Source organism: Hemiscyllium ocellatum, chromosome 24, assembly GCF_020745735.1.
Source record: "Hemiscyllium ocellatum isolate sHemOce1 chromosome 24, sHemOce1.pat.X.cur, whole genome shotgun sequence".
NCBI classification, from domain to species: domain Eukaryota; kingdom Metazoa; phylum Chordata; class Chondrichthyes; order Orectolobiformes; family Hemiscylliidae; genus Hemiscyllium; species Hemiscyllium ocellatum.
The window spans coordinates 43,555,668-43,569,672 of NC_083424.1; the positions used below are offsets into that span (position 1 = coordinate 43,555,668).

General features: G+C 43.0%; 1 protein-coding gene across 1 annotated transcript in view; it reads right to left on the reverse strand.

Moving 5' to 3' along the window:
- hnf1a (HNF1 homeobox a) overlaps positions 1 to 11,950 on the reverse strand; it is a 204,353-nt gene extending 192,403 nt beyond the window's left edge. Inside the window, exon 1 of the mRNA XM_060844157.1 lies at positions 11,601 to 11,950. Coding sequence (XP_060700140.1) covers positions 11,601 to 11,950 — 350 coding nt within the window. The remainder of the gene's footprint in view (positions 1 to 11,600) is intronic.
- Between the last annotated feature and the right edge of the window lie 2,055 nt (positions 11,951 to 14,005).

Sequence of the window (14,005 nt, forward strand, 5' to 3'; positions counted from 1 at the left end):
AGTATTTAGCCCTTTCAGGCTTTTGATATATTGTTGGCCTCTGTTATATATTAACTAATAAGTAAAGCCAACACTGGATTTGGCCTTTATATATTGATCTCCATTTTGAAAGAAATAAGAGAGTGTGGAAATAGGAGACAAGTTGTGTAACCCATTAACTACATCTCATAGATGTAAAGAAGACCATAGTTTCAGATTCATGACCTGAGCACATTTACAAGTTACTTTTCCAAGTGTGGTTATGCCAGGCAACCTCTTAACTAATGCACAGTGAAATGCCACAAGCAGGAATTCAATAGTGTCCAGATACTCTCTTTCTGTGATACTGGTTGAGGGATAAATATTGACCAGGATGAAGGGATAACTCCGTGCGGTCTTGAGGACAGGACAAAATTTCTGGCTGCAAGGCCAGTCAGGCCCTTTGCTTCACTGTAAACCTCTGTCTTCAATACCCTGGAGTATTGGCCAACATTATGCCCTATATTCCCTGGAGTGAAATCTGAACTGACAATCTTCTGAATGAAAAGCAAACATTACACTGTTGATCCAAGACTGACTCCATTTCAGGTTAGACCATGCTTAAGGACTATCACTTAACATACAAGGGGATAAATTCACCTCTTAAAAACACCTCCAAACACCTCGAAAAATTCAATTGGGGCGACCAATATTGCCCAGGGAGAGAATTGGTCCTCCAATAACAGGCTGGTTCTCTCTCAAAAGAAACTGGAGAGAGACACAGCCCATGAGTGGAAGAGCATCGCGGGGAAGGAAAAGGAGGCTGCACGAACAGGAAGGAAGGTGAGAAGGAAATTACAAGGGGAGGACAAGGAGGCTCCAAGGGACTTGAGAAGAGAGAGGAGCAGCAAAGTGGATGAAGGAACAGAGAGGAAGTACAGAGAGAATGATGTGGCGAAGTAAAGGGGGAAATGGGGGAGTAAAGGGAGAGACGGGGGGGAGGTAAGGGGGGAGATCGGGGGGAGTAAAGGAGGAGATGGGGGGGGAGTAATGGGGGAGACGGGGAGTAAAGGGGGAGACGGGGGGAGTAACAAAAGAGAGGGGGAGTAAAGGGGGAGACGGGGGGAGTAAAGAGGGAGACAGAGGAGTAAAGAGGGAGACAGGGAGAGTAATGAAAGAGAGGGGGAGTAAAGGGGGAGACGGAGGGAGTAAAGGGGAGACAAGGGGGAGTAATGGGAGAGATGGGGGAGTAAAGGAGGAGACAGGGAAGATGGGGGGAGTAAAGGGGGAGATGGGTGTAAAGAGGGTGAAAAAACCTATGAAGAATGGAGCAGGAAAGGGCTGCTGCAAAAGAGGTTGAATAATTTTAAAACTGGTTACGAAGTGGATGTTCATTCCTTGAAAATAAATGCAATGTCTTTAGCACAAAGCTGCAGATTTCAAAAGCTCGTCCATGAAGAACAATATGGGGAACACTCTTGTAATGAACAGAGCACCAATGTTCAATTTATGTTTGAATTTGAGATCTGAGATGCAGTAAAAGGGTGGTAAATGCCTAATTAAAACCTTCCAGCCTTGTACAAGTGTGATGGTATCTTACTAGTTGTGATTTCACCAGCCTGTGAAAAGATGTGTTTAGGGTGATGGCTTTCTCACTGTAGAAGTTTGTATCAGTTACTTTGAAAAACACTTTTGTCGCCAATTTATGCCTGCTGTATTGTACCAATTTAAATTCTGCCCTGTCTGTCTGAGAAAGTAATGCGTGCCTTCCTTTAAACAAAAATGATAATTATTCAGGCTGTTGAAGTGAGAGTCCAAATAACTCATATTCAATAATGTTGCCATATGACTGCATCACCAAATAAATTAGCTAGCGAGAATGAAAAAGCAACCCCTCAAAACCAAAATACAAAGTCCTGAAAAAAAGCAGGCCCCTGAGAAAAATCTTTAGAACAGGCCGGAAAATAACAAATTATTTTGGACAGCTGATAAGGAAGGGCTTATGCCCGAAACGTCGAATCTCCTGTTCCTTGGATGCTGCCTGACCTGCTGCGCTTTTCCAGCAACACATTTTCAGCAGCGGATAAGGAAGTAGACCGCAGAAGACTTGGTCTGCTTATAGAAATCATCACAACTGGCATTCAAACATTAAAACATGCTGAGTAAAAGATCAAGCCTCAACTTCATGACTAACTCATTATTTCATTATGAACCATTGCTATTAGTGCTGGTGAAATGAATAGTGGATGAACATGTACACAGTAAAGATTAGAGTGGTGCTGGAAAAGCACAATAGGTCAGGCAGCATCCGAGGAGAGGAAAATCAATGTTTTGGGCAAAAGCCCTTTATCCTGATTTTCCTGCTCCTCGGATGCTGTCTGACCTGCTGTGCTTTTCCAGCACCACTCTAATCTTGACTCTAATCTTCAATATCTGCAGTACCCACTTCTGCCTATGTACACAGTAAACTTTACTACAACACAGGACTAACTCCCAATCCCCTTAAAGTGGTGCCTTGAGATCAGGTGAGATATGGATACTCAGGGGTCCCAGTGCACCAAGTGGCAGTAGTTACCTGGAAACATTAAGCTACTCATAGATCATTAGTCAGCAAGAGAAATGCTGAAAGACAAGAACTCAACTCTGATTAAAAGTTGGAGGTTTCAGATGGTGCCCACTTACTTACTTGTATAGTTAGATAGGAAATGTTCCAGAAATTAATGCCAGCAGTTAGAGAAGGAAACTGCAAAACTAACAACTCAATCACTCAAAATGACACATACCAGGGCTTATCATTTCCTACACGCACCACAAACACCGGGGACCCTTTGGCTTCACTCACTAACCATCTGCCCGTACACTCGCACCACCTGCCACCCAATTCACCTGGCACCTACCCACCTTTCAACCTACTCTCCCCACCCTAACCCTCTCACCCACCTTCTATCTTCCCCCCCACCCATATGTCATCTTACCCACCTTCTGTCTCGTGCCCCCACCTGGTACCCTATACTCGTCATCTACCACAAAACCTAGTACCTTACCCACCTGACCCCCCTACATCTTTATCCACCCATCTGCCACCCAAACCCTTCACTGACTTCCCACTCTAACACCTCACACAGATCCACCTTAGCCCCTCACACCTTATCCCTCTCCCCTATTTACCTCACATGCCACCCCTTCACGGTCTTCCCATCATACCCAAATGCCAACCCACACCTGACCTATTGATTACATTATAATTTTCCAAATTTTCTGCTATTTCCTCCTCAATAATTGATTCCGATATTTTTCCAACAATGGATGTTAGGCTAATTGATCTACAGTTGCCCACTTTCTGACACGCTCCTGTTTTGAACAGTGGCATGATTTTGACAATTTTCGAATCCTTTGGTACTTGTCCTGAATCCAAGAAAACATACGATGAACGCATCCGCTATGTCTATAGCTACTTCCTTGAGAATCCTGATGAGTCTCCTGGTCCTGCTAGATTGTATTTGCCTTGAGTCCCATTGGGTTGTCTAATACGGTTTCTCTAGTGGGGGTGATGTTAAGTTAATTCTTCCCCAATATTCTTTAGTATCGATGCGATGTTCAAAGCATCTTCTGGCATAAAGACTGATGCAAAATATCTGTTTCACTCCTCTGTCATTTCCTTGTTCCCCATAACCAACCCCCCAAATCTATTTTCTAAAGGGCTTATGTTCACTTTGGACACTCCCTCTTCCTTTATTGTCAGTTTTAATATTTCTCCCTGATTTGCCCTTTTAGTTTATTTTCTCTCTTTATTATCTTTTTAGCTGTCCTTTACAGGATTCTGAATTTTTCCCAGTCTTCAGTGTGATGACTGATTTTTGCCTCCTGATATGCTTATTGAGCATTTCAATGCCCTTTAGCCATTATCCTAAAGATCCTTTCCGCCATCAATAAGCAGAGATCGATAAAATTCTCTGAGACGCAGGACAAACTTCTCAACGAATAAGACAGGATGAAAATGATGCATAAGCAGCATTCAGCATGTCGGGTGGCTCAGTGGTTAGCATTACCACTGCACAACAACAGGAATCTGAGTTCGGTCCCACCCTCGGCAAATGTCTGTGTGGTGTTTGCACATTCTCCCTGTTGGGTTTCCTCTGGGTGCTCTGGTTTCCTCCCACAGTCCAAAGATATGCAAGTTAGGTGGATTGGGTATGGGGAAAAGGATAGGGAAGTGGGACACTCTTCAGTGGAGTCATTGGGCCGAATGGCCTGCTTCCACTCTGTAGGGATTCTTTGAGCTGCTGAACTACCACACTTGTATGTTGGTCAAAAGGATTGCCACACAGTAGGATCATGGTTACCACACAATTATACAAATTAGACAGTCAGCCCACAGCTTATAAAGTCACAGCCTCCACTGAGAATGACCAGAAACCTGCAGAGAGAAGTGCACAACAAACATGAAAGAACACACCCAGACAATAACAGTCGGAGAGAGAAGTCAAACACAGCTAAACCATGAATGACACGTCTGAAGACTGAGAATGGCCAAGGGCAAAATCCACATCTCCATAAATCTGTACCACAACAAAACCTGGAAGAGTTGTTAAGCTACTGAAATAATACCTGGACTCGTAGATGTCTGTACTCAAAGTCTCTGTACAAATAATATTGTTATTACCCAATTCTTATGCATTTTCACTACCTTTGGAAAACAAGGGGATAATGTATTATTTTTCAACATTTACAAAGCTGTCATCACATAACCAGAGGTCATAACCAGTTGGAACTGGAGCACCCTAGCATGTATCCAGAGATCACTCTGTACAAATTTAAGTACAGATTGTCAACTTAATTGAATCAACATACCTCGTCTGTATTAAATTTAAATGCTAGAAAATTATTCTGCAAAGCCAGCTCTCAATCTCTTCAATTCTCCACATGAGACATGGATTTGAATTCTGAATTTCGCCAAAATGTAAAAAGTATTTAAAAATCAATCCACATCTATATCAGCCAAGTATCGTACAGTTGAGGGATAGTGTTGCACTTGCCAAACCTTGGCAGCCATCTCTCTCCAAAGGCCCTTCTCATTCTTAGGCAGACCCTCAATACTGACAATGACTCTCTTCCACACCAGAATTGTAGGTCTTGCAGTGACTAACTGATCTCATGGTGGATCTGCACGCACTACCAAGGCAGGCGGAGAGGCAGAGTGTGGGATCACTCTGTTGTTCCACATGCTTCTTCCACCATTTATGTTTGGCCTCCACTAGTGATCTGCCAGAAATGCCCAAGGTGGTTGTTATGTTCACTGGGCAAATAAAGATCTCTTTGAGTTGGTAGGGATAATGCAGTTTTTTCAGGAAGACTTAGAGGGCATTTTTGAAGCACTTTCTCCACCCTCCCAGTGACTGCTTGCCATAGAATCATATAGTCCCTACAGCAGGCCATTCGGTCCATCAAGTCCACACCGACCTTCCGAAAAACATCCCACCCAGACCCACTTCCTGCCCTATCCTGTAACCCTGCATGTCGCAAGGCCAAACCACCTAACCTGCACATCTTTGGCCATGGTGGAGCTTAGAGTGGAGAGAGTTGGATTTAGGAGTCCTACATCAGGTGGACAGAAGAGGTGGCCCAGCGAAATGAAGCTGATTGACCATAACGAGTGCCTTGATGCTGAGGACGTTGGTCTGAGAGAGGGCACTGATACTGACAGCAAATCTTCAGGATTTTGCAAAGTCAAAAGTATTGCTCGTGATTTTTCTCTTTGGATTTGAGATGTCCACTGCTAGTTTGTTCATTTGTTTTGAATACATAACTGATTTATTCAACTTTTCTCCAGCATATTAACCTCTACAGTGGGACTGGAAGTTATTAACGTAAGCAGAAACAGCCTCAAATGAACATGGATCAAGCCAGGATGCAACTTAAAAACCCAATCACTGCGGTGACTTGAGAATTCCCTGGTGCCACAATAAATTGGATGACCACCCTTTCCACAGACAGTGCAGATGAATAGTCTTTCCCAGCTCGGCGAACAGAACCACAACAACGAGCGCCCGAGCTACAAATCTTCTCCCAAACTTTAAATGCTAACTTTGTGCTTTTCCTGAACAAGCACACTCCTTGAAAATCAAGAGGCTTCATTTTTTGAAAAAAAATACTCTAGTTCTCCATTCTTACAGCCACAAACTGTGACACAATGGCTCAGTGGTCAGCACTACTATTTCATGGTACAACGGACCCGGGTTCAATTCCGGCAACTATCTGTGCGGAGTTTGCACATTCTCCCCATCTGTGTGGGTTTCCTCCTGATGCTCCTCTCACAGTTCAAAGGTGTGTGCGTTAGGTGAATTAGTCATGCTAAATTACCCATAGCATCCAAAGATGTGCAGGCTAGGTGGACTAGCCACGGGAATTGCAGGGTTACAGGGTTAGGGAGGGGGTTTGGGTCTGAGTGAGATGTTCTTCAGAGGGTTGGTATGGACTTGATGGACCAAATGGCCTGCTTCCACACTGTAGGGATTAGATTCTATGGGTTCACATCTTTCTCCATATTATGCTCCATCTGTCATCTTGTTGCCCACTCAGGTAACCTATTTGAATCTTCTTGTAGCCTCTTTGCCCTTCCCCCATAGCTCACCTTTCCATCAGCAAACTTAGACATATTACTCACAGAGTCTTTATCTAAAGTCATTAATATAGACTATGAAGAGCTGTTGGCTCAGCACTGAACCTTATGTCATTTCACTCATACCCAAATTGAAAATGCTCCATTTATGCCCACTCTCTGCTGTCTGTTAATCTATCCTCTATCCATATTACTATATTAGCCTCAATCCCATTAGACTTTACCTTGACTATTAAACGCTAGTGTGGTCTAGGTTTTTATTTCTAGGTTACATGCTTTCTCATGTGCACATCTCTCCACCTCATCAGTGTCTCCACCCAGGAAGGTGTCAATGGGGTCTCAGCCACTTCCTGCATCTTTATGCTCGCGGTTACGTGAGGGCATTAGCAAAGTGGTTGCTTTTAGATGGTTGGCCTGGCAGTGAGAGTTCAAATCCTATCATGCCATTTTGGGAATTTCAGATCTATTTGACAAACTGAATTGGAGTAAAAGTAAGTATTGGTAATGGTGACCATGGGATTCATAGATTGCTGCAAAATCTCCTTAATTGGTTCACCAATGTCTTAAGGGGAAGTCAATGTGCCATTGTTAACTTGTCTGGTCCATGTATAGCTGCAGACTGACAGCAATGAGATTGAATCCCAACAGTTCTTTGATATGGGCTTATAATTCACTCAATCTGATCAAAACAGCTACAATAGGCTACAGTTCGCCACCACCTTAAGGGTGATAAGTGAATGGCAATTTTATTGCCAATGACGTGAGCAAATGAATGAATGAATCAATCAAGTAGGTCATTCCCTTATTTATTAACTACTTCTACTGACAGAAAATTAGCCTGGTTTAATTTGAGGCGTGCATTTTACTTCACAATCAATCAATTATTGTTCTACAGCAACCCTAAAGATCCATTTGAACAAGGAAGAGGGAAATGTGCCCATTGTGGTATTGAAATTTGCTGACAACACCAAATTAAAGGGCATAGCAAAATAAGGAAAAAAGCAAAACAAGAATCACAGGAAGACTTAAACAGTTAGAGAATTGGCAGATGCAGTGAAATGATACATTTTCGAAAGAAAATGAACATCACAAGAACAGGGACAGGTCTTCAGATCTTTGAGCCTGCCCTGTCATGTAGTGTGAGTATGTCTGATCTGTTAATTCATTCCTAAACCCTCAACGCTTTTGGTTAACAAAAATCTATCACTTAGATTTATAATTCACAATTGGGCTATCAGTTGTTATTTGCAGAAGACATTTCTGAGCTCCTTTGAAGCAACAAGTGTTTCCGAATTTCACTCATGAAAGATACGCCTCTAAAGCAGAAATAGTTCCTTGCTATTTATCCAACAGTTCTGTTTAATATCTTGAAACCTGTGACCAATTCAACTCTTAACCTTTTTAATTTCAGGGAATCCAACCCAAGTGTTTACAATCTCTTCACCTTTGGAGTAGGGTAGCATTCTGCTACCTGGACTCAGCCCAAAGCCAAGACAGGTATATCCATCCTAAGGTGTGGTGCCCTGATCTGGCCACAGGGAATGCACATTATACACTAGAAGATAACTGTACTTAAACACAGAGTCCAAATCCACAATTCTAGTGAGAGCTTTATTTCTGATAACCACACTGCATAAAACTCACACCCTACAGATTACTTCTTATATTTATATAAGCAATTCAAATTCAATTAACTCTTCATTAGAATATCCATCATCCACCATCCTCTCATTCCATCAAGTCTCAGGTATTCCTTCAGACCATATGAGATGATAACAATGGAAAAATACACATTGTGGCAGGTGGAAGTGCAGACAAAAGGAAACAGAACAAAAATGGCAAATGAGATTCCAGGTTGCAATAAGTATATGACCATTAAATATAGAAACAAGGAGGTGAATATGTGTCAGAAACTGGTTTGCAGTATTGCTGGATATTCTACCTGGGGCAAGAGAAATGCTAAAGCAAATATTCACCGGTATAAATGAAAAGGGATAAAGTTGTGAAGAATGATGTCCAAATGTTCTTCTTTTGCGGTAAACAAGAAATGTTATTCGGTGCAGTTCTAATTGTGGTTCTTCAAATTTATCAAAAGATTTTGTGACTGCAATCATCAGGCGCAGGCAAGGAGGGTGTAAAGGAATGAGACCTAAACGGGTTGGACCGAAGGGTCTGTTTCCGTGTTGTACATCTCTATGACTCTAAGTGGCTAGTACACATTTATTCAACTGAAGCTACTGAAGATCCCGCTTCTTGTTGTATACTAATGGCCTTTGGTGTGCATGGTCCACTTTTAAATCTGCAGATGGCACAAAACTTAGAAATATTGTGAACTGCAAAGAGGATAAAGTAAAATTTTAAAAAGGACATGGATGGGCTGATGGAATAGTCAGACATGGCAGTTAACATAGTGAAGGGGTTTATTGTGTTGAGAAGAATGCAGAAAAATGGTCACACCTACATCAACAATTCCAAGAAGGACCTAGATGTAAATGTGCATTAATCACTGAAAGTGACTGAAGGGGTTAATAATGTTTACAGAATCTCAGGCTTTATAAGAGGGAACATAGGAAACAAAAGCATGAAAGATCTGATACACCTGGTTCAGCTTTACCTGGAGTACACTGTCCAATTCAGGGAATTACTTAAAATGTGAAACTATTTCAGCGGGATTTCAGAAAAGGTTTAGGGAAACAATTCCACAGAACATAGAATCCCTATATAGTGTGGAAGGAGACCCTCTCAGAGCCTGTCACCCAAACCCCCTGCATCTCCCATGGCTAACCATCCCTGGACACTATGGCCAATTCACCTATCTCCATAAACTGGAACACGCAAAGGAAACCCACACTGTCAGGGGAGAACATGCAAACTCCACACATTGACCCAAGGGTGGAATTGAACCCAGGTCCCTGATGCTGTGAGATAGCACTGTCATCTACTGAGCCAACATGCCATCCAGATTAGGGACTTTAGTTATGAAGACAGATTGAAGAAGCTGGAGCTGTTCCCCTTGGAGAAGTGTTTTGATCGAGGTGTTCAAAATCAGGAAGAAACCTGGACAGATAGAGAGAAGCTGGTCCTATTGATAAAAGGGACCGAGCAGGCAAAATGGCAGAGGTGAAAGAAGCGATGTGTATAAAGAGCATGGAAGCCAATCCATTTGTAATTTTCAATTAAAAATTGGATCAGTATCTGAAGAGGATTAATTTGCAAGGCAAGGGAGTGAGACCATATTATCTGCATTGGCAAAGGGCTAGCACCAAAACAGTGGGCCGAGTTACCTCTTCCTGTGCTGTGGCCATTCTGTGGTTCTCTCGTTCTGTTTCTTGATGAGCAAATGCACCTGTCTTTGGGCCACCTCAGACACTACCACAGGCGGTTTTGAAATGAGATAAATTCTGTTCAGCAATTGTTCAAACTGCAGCATAAAATGCTTTGGGGTCTATCTGAAACCAGACGGGGAAAGGCCTCTTCTGAAATGGTGACAGATCCCAAATTCTGAGCTAGGAGGTCTAGGTTCAAGTCCCACCTGCTCCTGAAGTGAATAATAATATGTCTGAAACAGACTAATTAGACAGTTTCTATAACACAGACCTGAAATATTTTCAACTCCACTCAAACAGCCTGGAAAATACTGTGAAAATATTCTTGTTTATAAATCAACCATTTTGTACAACATCTCGTACGGTTTCCCTCAAATACGTGCCAATCCTGAACTACTTTTTTATTGAACTGTTGATGTTGAGCTACTGATAAAACTTGCAGCCGGAGCAAAGTCCAAATCTTGAAACAAACAACAACCCCAGTTTCAGCGCGTCTTTTCCTGCTTTGACAAACTCCATTTGTCCTTTGTCTGGGTGCTGCCAGATTTACTAAAGGGCTCTGTCCTGCCGTTCTCCTGCCTGTCAATCGCTATCCCGATTAGGCATCTAACCGGAGTGTGATTCGCTTTCGGTTTGACTGTTTAGTGGCCATCCCCAGAACAAGCCTAAACAACACTTTGACCCGCCCAGTGAACTGCCAGTTTCCACCCTCGCTCATGAAATGTATCCAATTCACAATAACCCCATGGTACAATCAATGGATTCAAATCACAATCATCAGTGCCAAACTATACTGCACTAAATAAAACTATACTGTTAGCTAGTCATAACCAACTTTAAAAAAAAACAATCAAACTTGCTTGAACCTACTGGAGAACTTTGCGATTCTGAAGGTTTGCAGATGTGATGACAACAAGATAATTATTTAGGACTGTTCAAATATTCAATACTTGTTTAAAACTATTCTTGTAGTTTGCTAAACCAACAGAATTCATTAGTACACACAAGTCATGCACAAACGCACTGCAATAACTCCAGTTAGAAGCAGGCCTTTCTAACGCAAAGGGGGGGAGTGAGAAATCGATGATTTTCTGTATTAACCCACTTTGTGCAATGTTTTAATGTGACTATTCAGGATCTGTAACAGACATTTCTTTTACATACCACCCCTCCCCCCATGAAGTTTCATCATTTCATTTTTAAACAAGATTTAATTATAAATGGAACTCAATCTGAAGGGTTATAAAAAGGGTAAACATTAATTCCTTTTTACCCAGACTTTGACACAGGGTCGCTGAGTGGCGTGAATTTGTTACAATCACCTTGCACGAAGGGGATAGACAATTGCCAACACCATTGCCCACAAATTAATTAATAACAAACGAGGATATAACTTTAATCTGAGCAGGCATTCCATATCTGTTATACTTCCGGGCGCCCTGTATAATCAGTAGTTAATGATCAAATATAAGCAAAAAGGGACGGCTATGCTATTGTAGTTTATATTTTGCAAAAAGCACAAAGAAATAACAATCACTTGGATAATTAGTAACTAGTTGTGGCACGCCTAATTCAGCCAAGCGGTTTCCCATCACACTTGCACAGAATGGGCTGCACAAGATCAGGGAACAGTACTTGCAGCAACAAGTTCTCACAGAACATCAACGGTGGGGAAAACAAGTGGGAGGGTTCCTTACTGGAGAAACTGTTCCACGATCGCCTTCTGCTGAGCGGCTTCCTCGGGGCTGAGATTGAGCGGTTCCTTCAGGATGGCCGGAGTGTCGTAGTCATCGTCGCCGTCCTCCGAGCTCTCGTCCCCGGAGAGTTTGTCGGGGTGGCAGTGGCCGTTCAGTAAGGCCGGCAGGGATTCGGGTTTGGAGACACCGCTGGGGAGGATGCTGAGCGCTGAGCCCTGAGCCTCCTCGCCCTGGCCAGCTGGATAAGGCTCCAGTTCCTGAAGAGCTTCGACCAGGGTCTCTTTGGTGAGCCCAGAGCCGACCAATGCATTGACCAGCTCCTGCTGCAAGGCTGTCAATTTGGTCACCATCTCCCACCAACACCTACCCCCCCAAAAACCCCCACTCAGCCTAAACTTGTAACTCTTCCCCCTCTTTAGTTCCAATTTATTTACCCCTCGCCATGACAAGATGTCCCTTGATGTTATTGGAACTCTTTCCACATGTTCAGTTAAATTGCAAGCTCTTCCAAAAACAAGTAAGTCACCAAAACCATTACTTTCTAAACCAGAAAGTGACCCGCTTTGGTCATCACCAGCGTAGCCTCGGTTCCTCTGTTTACATTCGAACTGGGCACATTTTCCTGGGTTCACATTTATCCATCCGCTCCTGCAGCCATTGGACTTTGGACCCCATTTTAACTGCTGTACAAAGTGCAGGGAAACATGTCAAACACTCAAACTGCATTCAATCGTTCCATTAAAAAAAATTGTCTTTTTTTTGCCACCCCCCCATCTTTCTACATCTGAAAGGCTTGAAATGATAAAAGCTTTTTTTTTGCAAATCCAATTTCATTTTTCATAGCTCAACCCCCCACCATACATGTTTAAATATTTATTTTCAGCTCATGTTCAATATTGATCCAGATATCAGACCCAATCAGCTGCTCTCTAGCCACCTATCAGTTTGAACTGGAAGCTCGGTACAATGGTCACAGTGCTGTTTTCTGGCCTACACCCAGTTGAGACAGGATTACTAGTTCTCCTTTCATTTTGGTCGTGTACTAAAAGCAGACTCCATATTAATTGAGAGAAATGCATGGTGCAGAAACAAGAAAGGAACATGTGTAGGTGCTTTCACAATGTCAAGGTTTACATGTCAAACTGCTGTACTGCTTTTGATGATTTGGGGTACTTTGTAGGGGCTGCTGGGAAGGAAATAGGACAAAGGAGGTACCCTCCGACACAAGAGAAAACGGTGGGATGTGTGTCCCCCATGATCAACACTGTGCCTCGGCAGAGAATGCACTTGCCCTCTTGAATAAACAACAGCAGGAATAAAATCAGAAAATGCTGGAGAAATGCAACAGGTCTGGCAGCATCTGTGGAGGGAGAAACAGTTAATGTTTCGATTCTGGTCGCCATATTACAGGAAGGATGCGGGGCTTTGGAGAGGGTGCAAATGAGGTTTAATTACTGATTTATGGGATGAGGGGGTCGCTGGCTAGGCCAGCATTAATTGCCAATCCCGAATTGCCCAGAGGGCAGTTAAGAGTCAACCACATTGCTGTGGGTCTGGAGTCACATGTAGGTCAGACCAGGTAAGGATGACAGTTTCCTGCCCTGAAGGACGTTAGTGAACACCAGAGGTGTTTTTCTGATAATTGGCAATGGATGAATGGTCATCATTAGACACTTAATTCCACCCATTTTATTGAATTCAAATTCCACCATCTGCCATGGTGGCATTCAAACCCCAGTTCCCATTAACGAGGTCTCTACGTTCCAGTGATAATACCACTAGGCCATCACCCATCCCATTTACCAGGATGCTGCCTGGATTAAACGGTATGTGCTATAAGGAGAGGGGAGAAAACCCCAGTTGTTTTCACTGGAGGAGCGGAGGCCGAGGGTAGACATGACAGAAGTCTATAACATTATGAGATGCACAGATAGGGTTGACAGTCAGAACTTTTCCCCAATTGAAACAGGGAAAGGTTCAGACTGTCTAGGGGCATGCATTTAAGATGAGAGGGGGAAGTTCAAAGGAGATGTAAGGGGCAAGTTTTTTACACAGTCATCTGCCAGGGTGGAGGTGGAGGCGGATACAATCGGGTCATTTAAGGGACTTTTAAACAAGCAGTTGAATATACAAGAAATGGAGGGATATGGACCAAGGGCAGGCAGAAGGGATTAGTTTAATTTGCTGTCATGCTTGGCACAACATCGTGGGCTGAAGGGCCCGTTCCTGTGCTGGACTGTTCTATTTCTATTTTTGGAGAGGGTGCAGATGAGACTTACTTACTCATTCATGGGATGAGCGTGTCACTGGCTCGGCCAGCATTTATTGCCCATCCCTAATTGCCCAGATGGGATCATCTGCATCTGCAGAAGTGAAAGGAGCTAGAAAAAGGTGGGTTTTATGCT